Source organism: Oncorhynchus mykiss, chromosome 4 (assembly GCF_013265735.2).
Source record: "Oncorhynchus mykiss isolate Arlee chromosome 4, USDA_OmykA_1.1, whole genome shotgun sequence".
In the NCBI taxonomy this organism is placed as follows: Eukaryota; Metazoa; Chordata; class Actinopteri; order Salmoniformes; family Salmonidae; genus Oncorhynchus; species Oncorhynchus mykiss.
The window spans coordinates 18010768-18031211 of record NC_048568.1 but is presented as its reverse complement, the minus strand read 5'-3'; the positions used below and the strand labels follow the sequence as shown (position 1 = coordinate 18031211).

Below are 20444 nucleotides of genomic sequence, written 5' to 3'. Positions count from 1 at the left end.
TTCGGATTGTTCTTATTTTCCTCAATTAAGTTAGAAAAATAGGATGATCGAGCAGCAGTAAGGGCTCTTCGGTACTGCACAGTACTGTCTTTCCAAGCTAGTCGGAAGACTTCCAGTTTGGTGTGGCGCCATTTCCGTTCCAATTTTCTGGAAGCTTGCTTCAGAGCTCGGGTATTTTCTGTGTACCAGGGAGCTAGTTTCTTATGAGAAATGTTTTTAGTTTTTAGGGGTGCAACTGCATCTAGGGTATTGCGCAAGGTTAAGTTGAGTTCCTCAGTTAGGTGGTTAACTGATTTTTGTCCTCTGGCGTCCTTGGGTAGGCAGAAGGAGTCTGGAAGGACATCAAGGAATCTTTGTGTTGTCTGTGAATTTATAGCACGACTTTTGATGATCCTTGGTTGGGGTCTGAGCAGATTATTTGTTGCAATTGCAAACGTAATAAAATGGTGGTCCGATAGTCCAGGATTATGAGGAAAAACATTAAGATCCACAACATTTATTCCATGGGACAAAACTAGGTCCAGCGTATGACTGTGACAGTGAGTGGGTCCAGAGACATGTTGGACAAAACCCACTGAGTCGATGATGGCTCCGAAAGCCTTTTGGAGTGGGTCTGTGGACTTTTCCATGTGAATATTAAAGTCACCAAAGATTAGAATATTATCCGCTATGACTACAAGGTCCGATAGGAATTCAGGGAACTCAGTGAGGAACGCTGTATATGGCCCAGGAGGCCTGTAAACAGTAGCTATAAAAAGTGATTGAGTAGGCTGCATAGATTTCATGACTAGAAGCTCAAAAGACGAAAACGTCATTTTTTTTTTTGTAAATTGAAATTTGCTATCGTAAATGTTAGCAACACCTCCGCCTTTGCGGGATGCACGGGGGATATGGTCACTAGTGTAGCCAGGAGGTGAGGCCTCATTTAACACAGTAAATTCATCAGGCTTAAGCCATGTTTCAGTCAGGCCAATCACATCAAGATTATGATCAGTGATTAGTTCATTGACTATAATTGCCTTTGAAGTAAGGGATCTAACATTAAGTAGCCCTATTTTGAGATGTGAGGTATCATGATCTCTTTCAATAATGACAGGAATGGAGGTGGTCTTTATCCTAGTGAGATTGCTAAGGCGAACACCGCCATGTTTAGTTTTGCCCAACCTAGGTCGAGGCACAGACACGGTCTCAATGGTGATAGCTGAGCTGACTACACTGACTGTGCTAGTGGCAGACTCCACTATGCTGGCAGGCTGGCTAACAGCCTGCTGCCTGGCCTGCACCCTATTTCATTGTGGAGCTAGAGGAGTTAGAGCCCTGTCTATGTTGGTAGATAAAATGAGAGCACCCCTCCAGCTAGGATGGAGTCCGTCACTCCTCAGCAGGTCAGGCTTGGTCCTGTTTGTGGGCGAGTCCCAGAAAGAGGGCCAATTATCTACAAATTCTATCTTTTGGGAGGGGCAGAAAACAGTTTTCAACCAGCGATTGAGTTGTGAGACTCTGCTGTAGAGCTCATCACTCCCCCTAACTGGGAGGGGGCCAGAGACAATTACTCGATGCCGACACATCTTTCTAGCTGATTTACACGCAGAAGCTATGTTGCGCTTGGTGATCTCTGACTGTTTCATCCTAACATCGTTGGTGCCGACGTGGATAACAATATCTCTATACTCTCTACACTCGCCAGTTTTAGCTTTAGCCAGCACCATCTTCAGATTAGCCTTAACGTCGGTAGCCCTGCCCCCCGGTAAACAGTGTATGATCGCTGGATGATTCTCAAGTCTAATACTGCGGGTAATGGAGTCGCCAATGACTAGAGTTTTCAATTTGTCAGAGCTAATGGTGGGAAGCTTCGGCGTCTCAGACCCCGTAACGGGAGGAGTAGAGACCAGAGAAGACTCGGCCTCTGACTCCGACCCGCTGCTTAATGGGGAAAACCGGTTGAAAGTTTCTGTCGGCTGAATGAGCGACACCGGTTGAGCGTTCCTACAGCATTTCCTTCCAGAAACCGTGAGAAAGTTGTCCGGCTGCGGGGACTGTGCCAGGGGATTTATACTACTATCTGTACTTACTGGTGGCACAGACGCTGTTTCATCCTTTCCTACACTGAAATTACCCTTGCCTAGCGATTGCGTCTGAAGCTGGGCTTGTAGCACAGCTATCCTCGCCGTAAGGCGAGTACAGCGACTACAATTAGAAGGCATCATGTTAATGTTACTACTTAGCTTCGGCTGTTGGAGGTCCTGACGAATCGTGTCCAGATAAAGCGTCCGGAGTGAAAAAGTTGAGTAGGAAAAAACAAAAATATAAACGGTAATTAAAAAGTAAAAACCGTAAATTTGTCAGGTAGCAAAACAGGTTGGCAACAAAACGCACAGCAACTCAAAAACAAGTCTGCAAGTCGTGACCGGAAATTGACACATTTAATACCACCTTGCACACTCTTGACTGCATGAAGTTGAGCTGGGGTGTAATTATTAGTCCAAAAAGTTGTTTTGCAACTAAAACAAGAGTTTCTATTGGACAAATTTAGATAGGTCCCTCCCCATTTTGTTCCGTTAGCTTCCGTTTAAGAAGTGTTTCGCAACATAACCAGGCGGAATGAATATAGCCATGATCACCCGCACACACAGTTCATCCTCTGTCCTCCACTCGTTACCTGTATTAATGGCACCTGTTTGAACTTGTTATCAGTATAAAAGACACCTGTCCACAACCTCAAACAGTCACACTCCAAACTCCCCTATGGCCAAGACCAAAGAGCTGTCAAAGGACACCAGAAACAAAATTGTAGACCTGCACCAGGCTGGGAAGACTGAATCTGCAATAGGTAAGCAGCTTGGTTTGAGGAAATCAACTGTGGGAGCAATTATTAGGAAATGGAAGACATACAAGACCACTGATAATCTCCCTCGATCTGGGGCTTCACGCAAGATCTCACCCCGTGGTGTCAAAATGATCACAAGAACGGTGAGCAAAAATCCCAGAACCACACGTGGGGACCTAGTAAATGACCTGCAGAGAGCTGGGACCAAAGTAACAAAGCCTACCATCAGTAACACACTACGCCGCCAGGGACTCAAATCCTGCAGTGCCAGACGTGTCCCCCTGCTTAAGCCAGTACATGTCCAGGCCCGTCTGAAGTTTGCTAGAGAGCATTTGGATGATCCAGAAGAAGTTTGGGAGAATGTCATATGGTCAGATGAAACCAAAATATAACTTTTTGGTAAAAACTCAACTCGTCGTGTTTGGAGGACAAAGAATGCTGAGTTGCATCCAAAGAACAGCATACCTACTGTGAAGCATGGGGGTAAACATCATGCTTTGGGGCTGTTTTTCTGCAAAGGGACCAGGACGACTGATCCGTGTAAAGGAAAGAATGAATGGGGCCATGTATCGTGAGATTTTGAGTGAAAACCTCCTTCCATCAGCAAGGGCATTGAAGATGAAACGTGGCTGGGTCTTTCAGCATGACAATGATCCCAAACACACCGCCCGGGCAACGAAGGCGTGGCTTCGTAAGAAGCATTTCAAGGTCCTGGAGTGGCCTAGCCAGTCTCCAGATCTCAACCCCATAGAAAATCTTTGGAGGGAGTTGAAAGTCCGTGTTGCCCAGCAACAGCCGCAAAACATCACTGCTCTAGAGGAGATCTGCATGGAGGAATGGGCCAAAATACCAGCAACAGTGTGTGAAAACCCTGTGAAGACTTGCACTGAAAACGTTTGACCTCTGTCATTGCCAACAAAGGGTATATAACAAAGTATTGAGATACATTTTTTATATTGACCAAATACTTATTTTCCACCATAATTTGCAAATATATTCATAAAAAATCCTACAATGTGATTTTGTGGATTTTTTTTCTCATTTTGTCTGTCATAGTTGAAGTGTACCTATGATTAAAATGACAGGCCTCTCATCTTTGTAAGTGGGAGAACTTGCACAATTGGTGGCTGACTAAATACTTTTTTGCCCCACTGTAGCAAGTAAAACACTGGAATGCTTCATTTGCAGTGGAAGAATGTGCAAAGTAGAGATATAAATAATGGGGTGCAAAGGAGCAAAATAAATAAATACAGTAGGGGGAGAGGTAATTGTTTGGGCTAAATTATAGATGGGCTATGTACAGGTGTTGAAATCTGTGAGCTGCTCTGACAGCTGGTGCTAAAAGCTAGTGAGAGACATAAGTGTTTCCAGTTTCAGAGATTGTTTTAGTTCGTTCCAGTCATTGGCAGCAGAGAACTGGAAGGAGAGGCGGCCAATGGAAGAATTGGTTTTGGGGGTGACCAGAGAGATATACCTGCTGCGTGCTACAGGTGGGTGCTGCTATGGTGATCAGCGAGCTGAGATAAGGAGGGAGTTGAGTTAGCAGGGTCTTGTAGATGACCTGGAGCCAATGAGTTTGGCGACGAGTATGAAGCCAACAAGAGCGTACAGCCAACGAGAGCGTACAGGTCGCAGTAGTGGGTAGTATATGGGGCTTTGGTGACAAAACGGATGGCACTGTGATAGACTGCATCCAATTTATTGAGTAGGGTATTGGAGGCTATTTTGTAAATTACATTGCCGAAGTCGAGGATCAGTATAATGGTCAGTTTTACAAGGGTATTTTTGGCAGCATGAGTGAAGGATGCTTTGTTAATAAATGGGAAGCTAATTCTAGATTTAACTTTGGATTGGAGATGTTTGATGTGAGTCTGGAAGGAGAGTTTACAGTCTAACCAGACACCTAGGTATTTGTAGTTGTCCACATATTCTAAGTCAGAACCGTCCAGAGTAGTGATGTTGGACGGGCGGGCAGGTGCAGCAGCGATCGGTTGAGGAGCATGTATTTAGTTTTAATTGTATTGGAGTTGTATGGCATTGAAGCTCGTCTGGAGGGTTGTTAACACAGTGTCCAAAGAAGGGCCAGAAGTATACAGAATGGTGTCGTCTGCGTAGAGGTGTATCAGAGACTCACCAGCAGCAAGAGCGACATCATTGATGTATACAGAGAAGAGAGTCGGTCCAAGAATTGAACCCTGTGGCACCCCCATAGTGACTGCCAGAGGCCCGGACAACAGGCCCTCCGATTTGACACACTGAACTCTATCAGAGAAGTAGTTGGTGAAACAGACGAGGCAATCATTTGAGAAACCAAGGCTATCGAGTCTGCCGATGAAGATGTGGTGATTGACAGAGTCGAAAACCTTGGCCAGGTCAATGAATACGGCTGCACAGTATTGTTTCTTATCGATGTCAGTTAAGATACGTTTACGACCTTGAGCGTGGCTGAGGTGCACCCATGAACAGCTCTGAAACCAGATTGCATAGCAGAGAAGGAATGGTCGTTTAACATGCATGAAACCAAGGCTATTACGGTTACAGAAGTCCTCAAAAGAGAGCGCCGGGGGAATAGGAGTGGAGCTAGGCACTGCAGGGCCTGAATTCACCTATACATCACCAGAGGAACAGAGGAGGAGTAGGATAAGGGTACGGCTAAAAGCTATGAGAATTGGTCGTCTAGAACGTCCGGAACAGAGAGTAAAAGGAGGTTTCTGGAGGCGATAACATAGCTTCAAGGTATAATGTACAGACAAAGGTATGGTAGGATGTGAGTACAGTGGAGGTAAACCTAGGTATTGAGTGATGATGAGAGAGATATTAATCTCTAGAAACATAATTGAAACCAGGTGATGTCATCGCATGTGTGGGTGGTGGAACTGAAAGGTTGGATAATGTATAATGAGCAGGGCTAGAGGCTCTACAGTGAAATAAGCCAATAAACACTAACCAGAATAGCAATGGACAAGGCATATTGACATTAAGGAGAGGCATGCTTAGTCGAGTGATCATAAGGGTCCAGTGAGTAGTGAGGTTGATTGGGGCAATGGCGATTCAGACAGCTAGCCGGGCCATCGATAGCAAGCTAGCATAGGATGGAGGTTTGTTTTTAGCCACCTCGTGCGTTTCCGTCAGTAGATTAGTGGGGTTCTGTGTGGTAGAGGGGACCAGTCCAATTGGCAAAATAGATATCGTTATAGTGACCCAAGAAAAATTGTCCGATAGACCTATTCAGATAGCAGCCGATAAGACAGCTAACAATTAGCGGGCCGCAGATGGGCGTTCAGGTAACGTTGCGATGGAGGGGCCAGTTGGATAACTCCCTCGGGCAGATAACGTCGGTAGTCCAGTTGTGAAGGCCCGGTGGAGCTCCGCATTATCAGTAAAACGGGTCCGGATAGGTGATTGTAGCCCAGGAGTGGCTGATGGAACACTTCAGCTGGCTAGCTCCAGAATAATTTATGTTTGCTCCGGGATCGACGTAAGCCAATAGTCACACGGATAGCAGCTAGCTAGCTGCGAGATCCAGGTGTAAATGTCCAGAGCTTGCGGTTGAAATCCGGGGATATGGAGAGAAAAATAGGTCCGGTATGTTCTGGTCTGAGTCGCGTTGTACAAAACTGGCGATAGATTTTCGAGCTAAAGGTTAACTGATGACCACAAACCGTGGTTAGCTGAATACTAACGTTAGCCAGTAAACTGGCTAGCTCCTGGCTAGCTTCTGGCTAGCTTCTATTGTGGATTTCAGATTTGAGGTAAATAATACTTTTTTTAAATTGGTGAGGTGGTTTGCATGAGAGTGTTTTGAAGTTGAGTTTTTGGAAAATAAAATATATTAAAGATACGTGAAGAAAGATGTAAATATATATATATACACGGGACATGACAAGACGAGGACAAAGGACGTCTAACTGCTATGCCATCTTGGTATTGAGGAATCTTGGTATCTACACGCTTTCCTCCTCTCACCTTTTCCACCTTAGACTTCAGTGCACAACTCAACAGCTGTCTGTGACCAGGCGAAAAAACCTCATACCATAACCGCTAACCGCTACATAGCCTACGTCGTTGTCACCATATTAACGGTCTAGTCAATCAACTAGAACTAACGCGTTAGTAAAATCACAATCCAAATCAAGTGTATATTCATGCAGTGCAGTGTACAGCAAGCACTTTAGCAGTTACTCTGGAGAAAAAAAAACGAAAGCTTACCTTGACTTAAAAGATTTGCGCTGTTGGATAACCTTAGCCAGTTAGCTAACATAAATGGCATTCCTCTGTTTGAGTCAGGTTGTTGAGTAGAACAAATTAGTTGCATTAGCTAAGTGAAAGGTAAACTAAGAAGAATGATCCTTTGATTGGATGGACAACTTGTCAGTTCATAAAGCTCTGATAGGTTGGAGAACGTCCTCTGGAAGTCTTCATTATTACTACGTTTCTCCTAGGTTTTGTATTGTCAGTGTACCTAGATGACTGAAAATAGCTGTCCTGTGGCTACACCATGGTGCTACCCTAGAGGGTGGTGTTGAGGTTACTGTTGACCTGCATTGCAAAACCATGTGTTTTAATCAGCTATTTGGTGAAATTAATATTTTTTGTATGGTTTTATCTAAATACGTTTAGTTATTTTATGTTTCACTACTTTTATTTTTATGAAATTTACTGAGTAGGATGGTTCTCCCATTCCTCCTCTGATGATCCTCCACTGATCTCAATGTGCCTGCTAGTCTGAAATGAGCCTGAAATTGCAGCCAGAGGAGCAGCCAGACACAGAGCCTGTGATGCGTGCTGTGAGGTGGGATATGAGAGAGGAGCGATTGCAGTATTACAGACCGGTTCACTCAGGAGCCTCCAGAGAGACATGGAGGCGGACGGAGGAGGCTGCAGCGCACCAACAGTCTCCCTGTGTGATTCCCCTTCTGGTTGGTGTGCACGGGCTGAGCCGGGGCCGGCCCACGTCAGGCCTGATTGATGGCCCACCTCGGGGCAGCCCGATGACTCGCCTCTATCGGCTCTGTGATTAATGTCTTAATTGTGTAGGCAGCAGCGTACCAGTGGTGGATTTTCTCCCATCTCTCTCAACACATAGCATCTTCAGACCCTTTCCAGGCATATTCTTCCACTGCAGTCAACGGTGCTGAAACATTTGTTTCCCTGCTTCAGGATCACACAGGAAAGTTAATCGGAAACAAGGGATGTTTGCTGGAGATTTTGGCCAGCACTTTATCAGTTGAATGGGAGTTAAAAGACAACAAAATATAACCTTTCTTACATGTAGTTTTATTTGTGTGTATGTATACAGTAAATATGAGCTGTTGTCCTAATACCCTGGGTTCCACTCCATTCAGCAACCTTTTTATGTATTTCCAGGCCGTCTTTGGAGGGAAAACAGTTTACGTCAGACGACACAGCTCTAATGTACCATCCTCCACACAGTACATGTGTCTGCTTTTAAACTGATGCAGAGTCAGTTCGTACCGTGACCTGTGTGGGGTTGATGTGCTGAACTGACGTATCTCCTCTGTCTGTGTGTCTGTCCACAGGGTTCTAAGACGTCTCGGTGGGCCGACCCGGACCACTTTGCCCAGAGACAGACGTGTATGAACTCGTTCAGCAGCTGGTTTGGGTTCATGCCCCTGCTGCATTCCCAGATGAGACTGGACCCTGTGCTGTTCAAGGACCAGGTCTCCATCCTGAGGAAGAAGTACAGGGACATCGAGAGGCTGTGAACCCAACACGCACTCATACACACAGAAGAAACTTGAGTGGTGTGGGTTTGGGCCAAATCTCCTTCCCAGCTGCAAGTGAAAATAACTGCTTTTTTTGACCAGCCTGTTCAGTCAGTCAGACTGTGCGAACAATAAGTGAAATCTCTACAGAGTAATTTATGATGAAATATGCAACACCAGGACCGTTATCCTGAGGTAATGATCTTGGCTATTGAAGATGATTCATCTTCAATGTCAGTGAGTTGGACTGTGTCGATGTTGTCGTCATTGTTGTCAAAAAAATAATATTGTGACTTTTCACACGCTTCAACACCAGACAGATTGTCGTTGTCAATTCCTTCTCTGACAGAGAAACCAGGAAGTGAGGTCACAAAAGCCTGCAATGTGCACTCCTGTTTGGTTTCAGATATTTTCTGTGGCAGTGTGATCTTAAACAAAAATGAACACAGTGCATTGTGTTTGTCCTCCATGACATCTATAAAGTTTTTCTCTAACATTGTATATGTTGCTTTCCATTATTCATTTCTGGGGCTTATTGGGCTTTCAATTTGGAATTGTTCGATTTTTTTTGCGGGGGGGTTGCTTCATTCTCCTATGCGCTTTAAATTGCCAAAAAAACAAATCTGATAAAAGATGCTGAAATGTACACAGCCTATTGTATTTATTCTCTCTGTTTCAGCGATGATGGAGGTATACAACCTGTTTAGAAGGAATTACTACCATGTTCTTCTGCCTTGGTGAAATGTTAATTTCAAAAGTTGAACAAACAACTCTTCCCATCAAAGACCACCCCAGGACACCATCCTGATTCTCTACATCTGTTTGATGTTGTCCTCCAGATTGTCAGTCTAAATGCTGGAGACATGCCACTCACTGTGACCCTGCCTAGCTATAAACAGGGTGTGGGTTTCTGCATCTGCTGGTGGATTTACGAGGTAGACATTGGATACTAGGTAGATAGTGCTTAGCCACGGGGGTAGGCGTGGTGATGCTACTGACAGGCATCTTTGAATTCTGTTCGAGGTTTGAAGCATCTTTCATCATGTCCCTCCAGAGAACCAACCCCCCCCCCCCCCCCCCCCCACCACCACCACCACCACCACCACCCACAGCTCAGCTGGGTCTGAGAGGAGGAGGAGACTGGCCTCTGCATGGTACTCCCTGTACACCCCTCGTCTCCCTCTCACATCCAATAATGTTTACATGTTTACCTGATTATTGTTGTACTACAATACCTCTGAGCATCAAAGTCTCAATGCCTGCTGGAAGTTTAAAATAAGGTCGTTAATGTATGCGTCGTCGATGTTATTCACTCTTGCCTGTGTACAGCGAAGTATACATTGCCAACGTTATTTAAGTTCAATAATAGGCATTGATATTTTGACCATACCCGTTGTATCTGTGGCTCAGAGGTATTATAGTAAAAAAAAACGGTAATGAAGTTAACTTGATTATGAATAACACTGATATGAGCTTACCTTTGCAACCAGGGATTTCTTTCTGAAGGTAATGGGTTTTACACTTTGGTCTAGACGCCATGCTCTACTCAGCACATAAATAACCAATGATTTAATGAGGGGCCTAATGGCAGGCAGGCAAGAGTGTGTTTGTTTCAGTTTGGCCAAGGGGATATCTCTCTTGCCTTCTCAGGATGATGCATGATAATGTCGACGCTCCCCCAGAACGTATTCAATACCGCTTCTGAGGGACCTGTCTCCTGTCTCCTCCTCTCTCTCAAGTGGGACCCAGACAAGGCTATTTTACACCAAGTCGAGTCCATTCTGAATATGAATGAACAGATTTAGAAGAGACGTATTGATCTCTATCACCCCCATAAGGGAGGGTAAGAACATTTGAGAGTATTTTTGGAAAGTGTCTTCTCTCTCCGTCTGCTCTGTTCAGAGGTAACGCAGGAGAGATGAAGAACGAGAGGAGAGAAGAGGTGGTGGTGTAGGAAGGATACTGATACATATTACCAGTCAGTCTGTCTGTAGTGCCTGGGGGAATAGGAATGAGGACACAGAATGAGACTGCCATTGATCCACATTGATCCAAATGGAGAGCCAGCCTTTATTTGTTTTTAGAGGAAGAGCAGGGCAAAAGTCTGTGTTCATGAATCTATTTCTGTGTCTATGAAAATGTCAATGTTCTGTCGTCGAGGGGCTATTCTGAGGGTATTGGTTATAATGGCCTGAATTAGCTCTGACACATTTAGCACGTTCAACTGTCATGCAGCTTGCTTTTTATTAGATTCCGTTTTCTCATTCATTACTGTGCCAGTCGAGATGGTTTCGTATATGTCACGACATACAAGAACAGCATTTACAATTGCACACTCTTATTTGATGTCTCTGAAATGAACTTGTCCGCCCTGCAAAGCAGTTGATTCACAATGAATACAAATGTGACTGCATACTTCTAATTTAGGTGTTCGTGCAGGCTTGGTGTCATACACGCTCAGTGCTGTACATTCATATTCTATTGCCTTTATATTGAAATAGTAATAACGTTTGCATATATTCTTGTTTTAGCACTTTCTGCCAGTCGAACTCCATGTGGGTCATTCCACCAATTCGGTGCCTTTTGAGAAGTGTAACTTGGTCAATTATTTTTAGGTTTCACTTAATTGTTACATTCTGTCATACAGAGCACATGTTCAACTTAATTTTTTTTTAAAACACGTTTTCCCCATCTCAAGAGGCGGAATTTAAAAAACAAGTTAAGTGCCTATTAAGTTTAAAATATAGTAACAGTGTTGACTGTACCAGGGTTGAGTTATTTTTTTAATCAGCCACAAAGTCCCTTGGGACGGAGGAATGGAAGCATGTTGTGTACAACAGGGCGTGGCAATTGTTTAAAAGGGAATCATTTCACCGTGTTCAAATGAGAGCTCAGTTCACGTAACAGGGTTGACCTTAGAATGAGGGACAGATGTAAATGAATCACATGAAATACATAATTATCTTCAGGAATGACTGTCAAAGCAACAAAATTACTAGGCCTTTACAATGATGGTAAAACGTGAAGAAATGTTGGCATTACAAGTTAGTTCATTTTCCTAGAAGTAGCGTGACATTTCCTGTCAGGTGTCTGCTATCTTCAGAGGGCTAGCTACCCTTCACTGGTCTCCCCAAAGTTGATATATAGCTGTTATCTCCAGCTTGGCTGGGTGTGAGGTCAGGGAGCTTCAAATACCACCAGGCTTGGAGTTGAGGAGTTGTCAGGAAAGGAGAAAAAAAAGCCAATGACTGTAGACATCAAGCCATCCCATCTCAGGGCGATGTGGCAGCAAAGCCCTCTGTGACATATCTGCTCAGCGCATGCCACACCGAAGCACCCAGACATAAAAAAATAAAGACCCAATTCTCCGCACATCAAATGAGAGGACAAGCAGACAGCAGCTGACATTCCCCCGCCTCATAACGGGCAGTCTAAGCCCTAGATGTGTTTCGGCACATAGGTGTGCATGCAGTGACGTCTCCTTTATGGGCCCTGAAAAACCCTCTCCAGAGTCCCATTACCGTCGCAGATGGGATTTTATCAAGGTCTGTGCCTGGAGACTCATTGTGTGAACCAAAAGCTTTTCTCTCTGTGATGGTCCAAGCTCATGTTGAGGATGGCTCAGCCGTGGACCATTTCTCCAGAGAGTGTTGCATCATCATGGCCGTTGTTATATGTCTGTGCGTGTTTCCCTGGGGCTCAGCCACAGAGTAAAGTAAACTAATTGAATTGGTGTAAATGGAAAATAACTGGAAGTGCTCTGTCTTTCTCTCTCGGTCTCTATTTCTCTTTCTCTCTCCCTCCCTTTTTTTCTCTGTTTATATCTCTCTCATTTCACTTTTTCTCTCTCTGTTTCACACTCTGTCTCTCTCTCTCTCACACACACACACATACATCCATAGACAGTCCAAGAGGTGAGAGAGGAAAGGCTGTGGCATCGTTATGGTGTAAGGTATGTGAGTCTGTGTTCCTGCAGCACTGGCATCAGACAGAGACACGGGTCACAGTTATGACTCTGGACACCTATTACAGCTACACCGGGGAGAGGAGAGAATGCTGATGATCAATCGATCCATCTGTCTATAAATATTTCTATCTACAGTGAGCTCCATAAGTATTGTTTTGTATCTGTACTCAAGCACTTTGGATTTTAATTATACAATGATTATGGGGTTAAAGTGCAGACTGACAGCTTTGTTTTTAGGGTATTTTCCTCCATATCTGGTGAACCGTTTAGAAATTACAGCACTTTTTGTACGTAGTCCCCACATTTTATGGGACCAAACGTATTGGGACAAATTCACTTACGTTTATTAAAGTAGCCAAACGTTTCGTATTTGGTCCCATATTCCTAGCACGATATGACTATATCAAGCTTGTAACTCTACCAACTTGTTGGATGCATTTGTTTTTTGTTTTTGTTTCTAAACAGTTCTACATTAATGTGGACTCTACCATGATTGGACGCTACCTCTCACCATTACAATAACAACAGATTAGCATGTCTTAGAGGAATATCAATCAATCAAATGTATTTATGGAGTGCGCACTTTAACCTCAGTCATTGTATCATTTCTAATCCAAAGCGCTGGAGTACAGAGCCAAAACAACAAATTGGTCACTGTAACAATACTTTTGGAGCTCACTGTATCTTTATGTCAATATGGTTAGCTGGTGGCCTGTTTGTCTAGCTGCACCAAACTGTTCATCTTTACTTGCATGCAGTGCTGTAAAGTACTTAAATAGTACTTTGAAGTATTTTTACTTAAGTCATTTTTGGGGGTATCTGTACTTTACTTCACTATTTATATTTTTGAAAACTTACATTCCTAAAGAAAATGTCCTTCTTACCCAATACATTTTCACTGACACCCAAAAGTACTGATTTCCATTTTGAATGACAAGCAGGACAGGAACATTGTCTAATTCACACACTTTTCAAGAGACCCTCCCTGGTCATCTTACTGCCTCTGATCTGGCTGACTCACTAAACACATGCTTCGTTTGTAAATTATGTCTGAGTGTTGTAGTGTGCCCATGGCTTATCCGTAAATAAAAAATAAAGAAAATTGTGCTGTCTATTTGGCCTAATATAAGGAATTTTAAATGATTTTTACTTTAACTTTTGATACTTAAATATATTTAGAACCTAATACTTTTAGACTTGAACTCAAGTAGTATTTTACTGGGTGACTTGAGTCATTTTCTATTAAGGTATCTTTACTTTTACCCAAGTGCTTGCCAGTTGATTCTAATTTCAAAAAGTGTAAATATTCATCCTTTTTGAAATGGTCCTCTGGTTGTGAACCAACACTGCAAATAACTGCATAAATAATATTTAGAAAAACTGCTGAGATTCATGGAACTTGAATTATAATTCCATTTTGATAAAACTGTTTGTTTTCTGAAACGTCAACAGTTTCCATGGCGTCAAATTGATCATTTTCTTTCCCTCACTGGAGACTGAGAGGGGCTCACCAAATTGCTGTGGTGACAGGGGGGAAGGACCATGGAAATCCACACAGCCCAAATTGAGTTATGATTGCAAGTAGAGCACAAATACTTCTTCTTCCTCCCCAGATATTAGTTATGGTAAGTTTAGAGCTGATTCTGTAGCGGGGGGAGATGCGATATGGCTCCACTGCTGTAATTGTGTTATAAAAAGCCATTATACCTCTATTTCTTCTTATTGGAGTCCCACAATATTGCTCATCATGGCCTGTCTCTTTACATTTGTCAGATTGGGACTGCAGGGATGGCTGTTCTGTAATGGACATCAGGGATGGAGAGGCCACCAGCCTAATTCTACTCTCTGGTATAGCCCTGTTGTAGGCTGCAGCAGACCGGCTCCGTCCGTAGCCCAGAGAAACACCATCATCCACCAAAGCCAAGACGGATACTCCTCACATTGATTGTGACTGAGACTGAAAATAATTCTCACTTTAAGCACTTTTTCCTCATCAGTAGGTGGGTGGACAGCATCATCACTTTGAGGATTTGATAGCGCCATGTCTCTGTGAGAGATCCTAGGCGCAATCACTTTACCAGGAGGGTATTATGACTGAGAGAGAGAGTGCTGATGTGGTGATAGTCCAGGCTTTGACAGGCGATGCTGTGTCTGAAGTCTATTCCTCTGATAGTTCAGTCTAGGGTGCAGTGTTTTGTCAGCTATTCTTCCTGGTGATATGTGGATGCCCTCCTCCGATGCACCTTATACTCTGTCGGAGCTTGATATGAGTGAATTGGGTGTAGCCAAGGTCTGACATGCCAAAATGGTGATTCATAGGACAGAATTACTTCTCCAGAGATAAGTTGCCATTTGCCATCTCCAGGTCCCTCAATCGCTTAATAAAGCCCTCCTCTGGCTGGCTGTTCCCTGGGACACTGAATCAAACCTGCCTGCTGGGGCTCACAACTTTCAGTGAAAATCATGTATACAGCAATTCAATCTACACTGAACAAAAATATATACGCAATGTAAAGTGTTGGTCCCATGTTTAATGAGTTGAAATAAAAGATCCCACACAATTTTTCCACATGCACAAGAAGCTTATTTCTCAACTTTTGTGGACAAATTTGTAAACATCCCTGTTAGTGAGCATTTCTCCTTTGCCAAGATAATCCAGACAGATGTGGCATATCAAGAAGCTGATTAAGCAGCATGATCATTACACAGGTGCACCTTGTGCTGGGGACAATAAACGGCTGCTCTAAAATGTGTGGTTTTGTCACAACACAGTGCCACAAGTTTTTAGGGGGCGTGCAATTGGAATGTACATGTTGCGTTTATAATTTTGTTCATTATACATTAATTGTCAAAAAGGAAAAACCCTGGAAACTTGAAAATAAAGGTTGATTCTGGTCATGTATTTCATTAACATGGGCATCAATACAGTACCATGAAGCTATAATACTAGAATTATGTTTTAAATTCAACTATATCCCCCTGTAAATAAACAACTGAATTCTCTATCCTGATTTTCTGTGATAAAAGTGTAATGTGTAGGATTCAGTCTCAACAAGATGGGTACAACAAACAAAGCACACAGATGAATACATTTCCATTGTCCCCTCTGGCCTGCTACTGCCACAGACTACTCAGTAGCAGTCCTTGCTCACTGGGTGAGCTAAGCGATTCTGCTAAGGTCAGGACTGCCAGTATCCTACCTCCTCCTTGCTTCGTCTCACTGAAATGAAAACAAGTATTCATTACAGAGCAACTGACCATGGGCTTTGTGGCAGCCTTCCTGCTATTCCCCCCCAGATCTAACTTGGAGAAAATTAGATCCGGAAAGGAAATAGAATTCTCATATACAAAAAATAAACAAACAACCTGAAACAAATGTGTGTGTGTGTGTGCATTGCATTGCGTGCAGGACCAAGAAGGAGGAGGTGGGAGTAGTGAAATGATCTACACGTTGCAATTTCTTTGCCTCTCAGTGAGGTGTGATTGTGGTAAATGAAAAAAAGACGACAGAATTACCTCTCCACTCTGACACTAATGGTCCTAAGCACACTGCATGTGAGACGAGTGTTTCCAATCAGTGCTTTCGATGGTAATGTGACATTTATTTTGTTAGAGCACACAGATACCATTGAGGAACGCATTCAGACGAACAGTCCACGACATTGTTAAATTTCCATTAAGAGCATGAAAAAACAACATTCTCAATCTATTTTGAATTCCCATTGTCAACTTTGAAATGTTCAGGGCATCTTTGTCATTTTAGCATGTGGTTCAAAAGTAAGCTATAGTTGAATGTTTTTTTTAAAATACACTGCCATTCTAAAGTTTAGAAATGTCCTTGTTTTTGAAAGAAAAGCAAATTTTCTGGTCCATTAAGATAACATCCAATTGATCAGAAATACAGTGTAGATATTGTTAATGTTGTAAACGACTATTGTAGCTGGAAATGGCAGATTTTTTATGGAGTGTCTACATAGGCATACAGAGGCCCATTATCAGCAACCATCACTCCTGTGTTCCAATGGCACATTGTGTTAGCTAATCCAAGTTTATAATTTTAAAAGGCCAATTGATCATTAGAAAACCCTTTTGCAATTATGTTAGCACAGCTTAAAACTGTTGTACTGATTAAAGAAGCAATACAACTGGCCTTCTTTAGACTAGTTGAGTATCTGGAGCATCAGCATTTGTGGGTTCGATTACAGGCTCAAAATGGCCAGAAACAAAGGACTTTCTTCTTTAACTCGTCAGTCTATTCTTGTTCTGAGAAATTAATTATATTCCATGCAAGAACCTGGGGCACCGGGGCTTCCCACTCCTCTTTCTATTCTGGTTAGAGCCTATTTGTGCTGTTCTGTGAAGGGAGTAGTACACAGCGTTTTATGAGATCTTCAGTTTCTTGGCATTTTCTCGCATGGATTAGCCTTCATTTCTCAGAACAAGAATAGACTGACGAGTTAAAGAAGAAAGTTCTTTGTTTCTGGACATTTTGAGCCTGTGATCGAATCCACAAATGCTGATGCTCCAGATATTCAACTAGTCTAATATAAACAAGGCTATAAATGCAATGTAAAAACTATTGGTCGCTAAATCTGGAGAAATGAATGACCATGTAAAAAATTGTTGGTCACTAAATCCGTCTAGAAAGACCGTGTAAAAACGGTTGGCAGGTATGCCCTTAGTCGTCTGAGCGGTCGGCTGTGAATACCCTCACCTACTATATACTTATAACTGATTGGTTGGTCCTGCCCACTATAGTGCTGTCCAGTTAGAACATGATGTTGAGGTCCATCACAAACACACACAGCTGTTTCCATTTGAAGATGTTCATATGACTGTGGTAATCCGAATGACTTGCAATCTTAATGTTGTGGTTATTTCGATGCAACATTCAGACATTCGTGTTACTATCGACGACAAAGAAGTTCTCAGAAACATGGTTTCTCCCTCAGACGACGATAACACTGACCTGAGTGGGCGGATTCAGTGTCCAGATGCTCATTTCCAAGCGATCTGATTGGTTGGAATGGCAGGGCTACGATGGGTGAGGGATAACTAAGGTGGTGGGCTGAGCAGCCAAACTAATGGGATTTATGGGAAACTGAAGGGACTGTGAGGGGAAGTTAGGTAGAGAGGAGAGGAGCAGGACAACATTTTCTTACGTGCAGTGTAGACAACTTTCAACTGTCAAAGACATCAAAAGCATTCCAAGGTCAAAAGTATTAATTACATGTCATGGCTTCACATCAAGAAAAATAAATGCCAGTGATTTACTGCAAATGTAATGGGAAAGACAGCCATTCCAGCATTAGCATGTATGCCCTATGTCTGCCTTTCATGCTGTGGGATGAGAAGCCTCTGTTGCTCTACCTGAACCTATGAATTGGAATTGAGTCACAGACACTGAGTGCATACCTTTATCGCTCTGCAGAAATCGAAGTGCTGGAGAATATTCCAGCACACTCACTCCAGGGACCACTGTTTTTTTTCGTGCTAAATTCCAGCAAAATCTCTGCTCCCATCTCTCACCCCATACTATCTTGCCAATTTTCTGCATCTGTAGATCTGACATGTTTCATGCGTTTGCCGCCTCACTGCAGGGGCCCGAGCTGGCTGCCACCGGTCCTGTGCCTTGTGTCGGAGACGCACGAGATGCCCTCGGACATTTTCTGCTCGGCGGTGCCCAGTGTCCTCCGAGTGGTCCTGTAATTAGCTCTCCTGTGTTTACCCCCACTTTCTGCTGAGGGAGAGAGAGTGTGCAGGGCCATATTCAAAAATGTACCAGGCAAAAGGTCAACAGAGGAGCTCTCTGGACCGCAAATTAAACAGGAGGGCCGTCCTGTGATCTGAATGAGTGATGAGGGAGGCTGTTGAATTAAAACTTCATATCTTGAAGATTCCAACTAGGTTTATATCAGGCTGTATGGTGTTCTGATGTTCCTATCATTCTGTTCTATATGCTGTACAGCTCTAGCATCATGTTCCTCAGTCGTACATCTCTTAGCAATCATCCAGTCCAATAGCATCAGAGAGGACATGCTCTTCCCTCCATGTGACTGGACTCAAAGTAAAGTGAGATTTATTTATTTTTAGTATTTTTTTCACCTTTATTTAACCAGGTAGGCTAGTTGAGAGCAAGTTCTCATTTGCAACTGCGACCTGGCCAAGATAAAGCGTAGCAATTCGACACATACAACAACAGAGTACACATGGAATAAACAAAACATACAGTCAATAATACAGTAGAACAAAAGAAAACAAAAAGTCTATATACAGTGAGTGCAAATGAGGTAAGTTAAGGAAATAAATAGGCCATGGTGGCGAAGTAATTACAATATAGCAATTAAACACTGGAATGGTAGATCGGCAGAAGATGAATGTGCAGGTAGAGATACTGGGGAGCAAAATAAATAAATAAATACAGTATGGGGATGAGGTAGTTGGATGGGCTATTTACAGATGAGCTATGTACAGGTGCAGTGATCTGTGAGCTGCTCTGACAGCGGATGCTTAAAGCTAGAGAGGGAGATGTGAGTCTCCAGCTTCAGAGATTTTTGCAATTCGTTCCAGTCATGGGCAGCAGAGAACTGGAAGGAAAGACAACCAAAGGAGGAATTGGCTTTGGGCGTGACCAGTGAGATATACCTGCTGGAGCGCGTGCTACGAGTGGGTGCTGCTATGGTGACCAGTGAGCTGAGATAAGGCGGAGCTTTACCTAGCAGAGACTTGTAGATAACCTGTAGCCAGTGGGGGTGACAAGCACCATTTACATTATGAACAAAGAAAGGTATTTAAAACTGCATACTATGTATATTCATTTATTAATTATAGTAGGACTGTTATAATTGTATTTAGTATAATATGTTACATTAAGTTACATTATGAATGGAATAGCGGTCGTATAATATCATACAAATTAGAGGATGTTATCATACGTCTTGGAGCAGAAATGGTACTAGTTGTCTTTTTCTGAAACCAGGTTGCTTGTTGCATTCTATCAACAAAGAAGAATTGTGGGAATGGTTAGCAAAAATGCTACAGTTGTCCCCGAAGCGATTTGAACATAGACGATTATGGATTACGCTGACCCATCCTCCCCAACCAACCACACAACTTTAGTTTCTGCCTAAAGTAACTAGACTGTTAGTAGGTATCATACTTCTTGGAAATGCTTAGAAATAAACACAGGACCTTGTCTTTCAAAGATAATTCGAAAAATCCAAATAACTTCACAGATCTTCATTGTAAAAGGTTTAAACACTGTTTCCCATGCTTGTTCAATGAACCATAAACAATTAATGAACATGCACCTGTGGAACAGTCGTTAAGACACTAAAAGCTTACAGATGGTAGGCAATTAAGGTCACAGTTATGAAAACTTAGGACACTAAAGAGGTCTTTCTGCTGACTCCGAAAAACAACAAAAGAAAGATGCCCAGGATCCCTGCTCATCTGCGTGAACATGCCTTTAGGCATGCTGCAAGGAGACGAGAGGACTGCAGATGTGGCCAGGGCAATACATTGCAATGTTCGTACTGTGAGACGCCTAAGACAGTGGCGGCTCTGGCGCTGGACGTGGACCCCACTCCACCATAGTCTTAGTCCGCTTCTGTGACCCTCGCCACCGACCTTGGACTGGCAACCCTACTAAAGGGCCCCACTGGACTGAGGGGCAGCTCGGGACTGAGGGGCAGCTCGGGACTGAAGGGTAGCTCGGGACTGAGGGGTAGCTCAGGACTGAAGGGTAGCTCCTGGCTGGCTGGCGGCTCTGGCAGCTCCTGGCTGGCTGGCGGCTCTGGCAGCTCCTGGCTGGCTGGCGGCTCTGGCAGCTCCTGGCTGGCTGGCGGCTCTGGCAGCTCCTGGCTGGCTGGCGGCTCTGGCAGGTCCTGGCTGGCTGACGGCTCTGGCAGGTCCTGGCTGGCTG

At 43.5% G+C, this 20444-nt stretch overlaps 1 protein-coding gene across 1 annotated transcript in view; it reads left to right on the top strand.

Moving 5' to 3' along the window:
- The window catches only part of LOC110522229 (exostosin-1), a 264478-nt gene extending 255279 nt beyond the window's left edge, over positions 1–9199 (top strand). The window contains exon 12 of the mRNA XM_021600447.2: positions 8368–9199. Within this exon, the coding sequence (XP_021456122.2) occupies positions 8368–8553 (186 nt within the window). The 3' untranslated portion in view covers positions 8554–9199. The remainder of the gene's footprint in view (positions 1–8367) is intronic.
- Positions 9200–20444: the final 11245 nt, after the last annotated feature.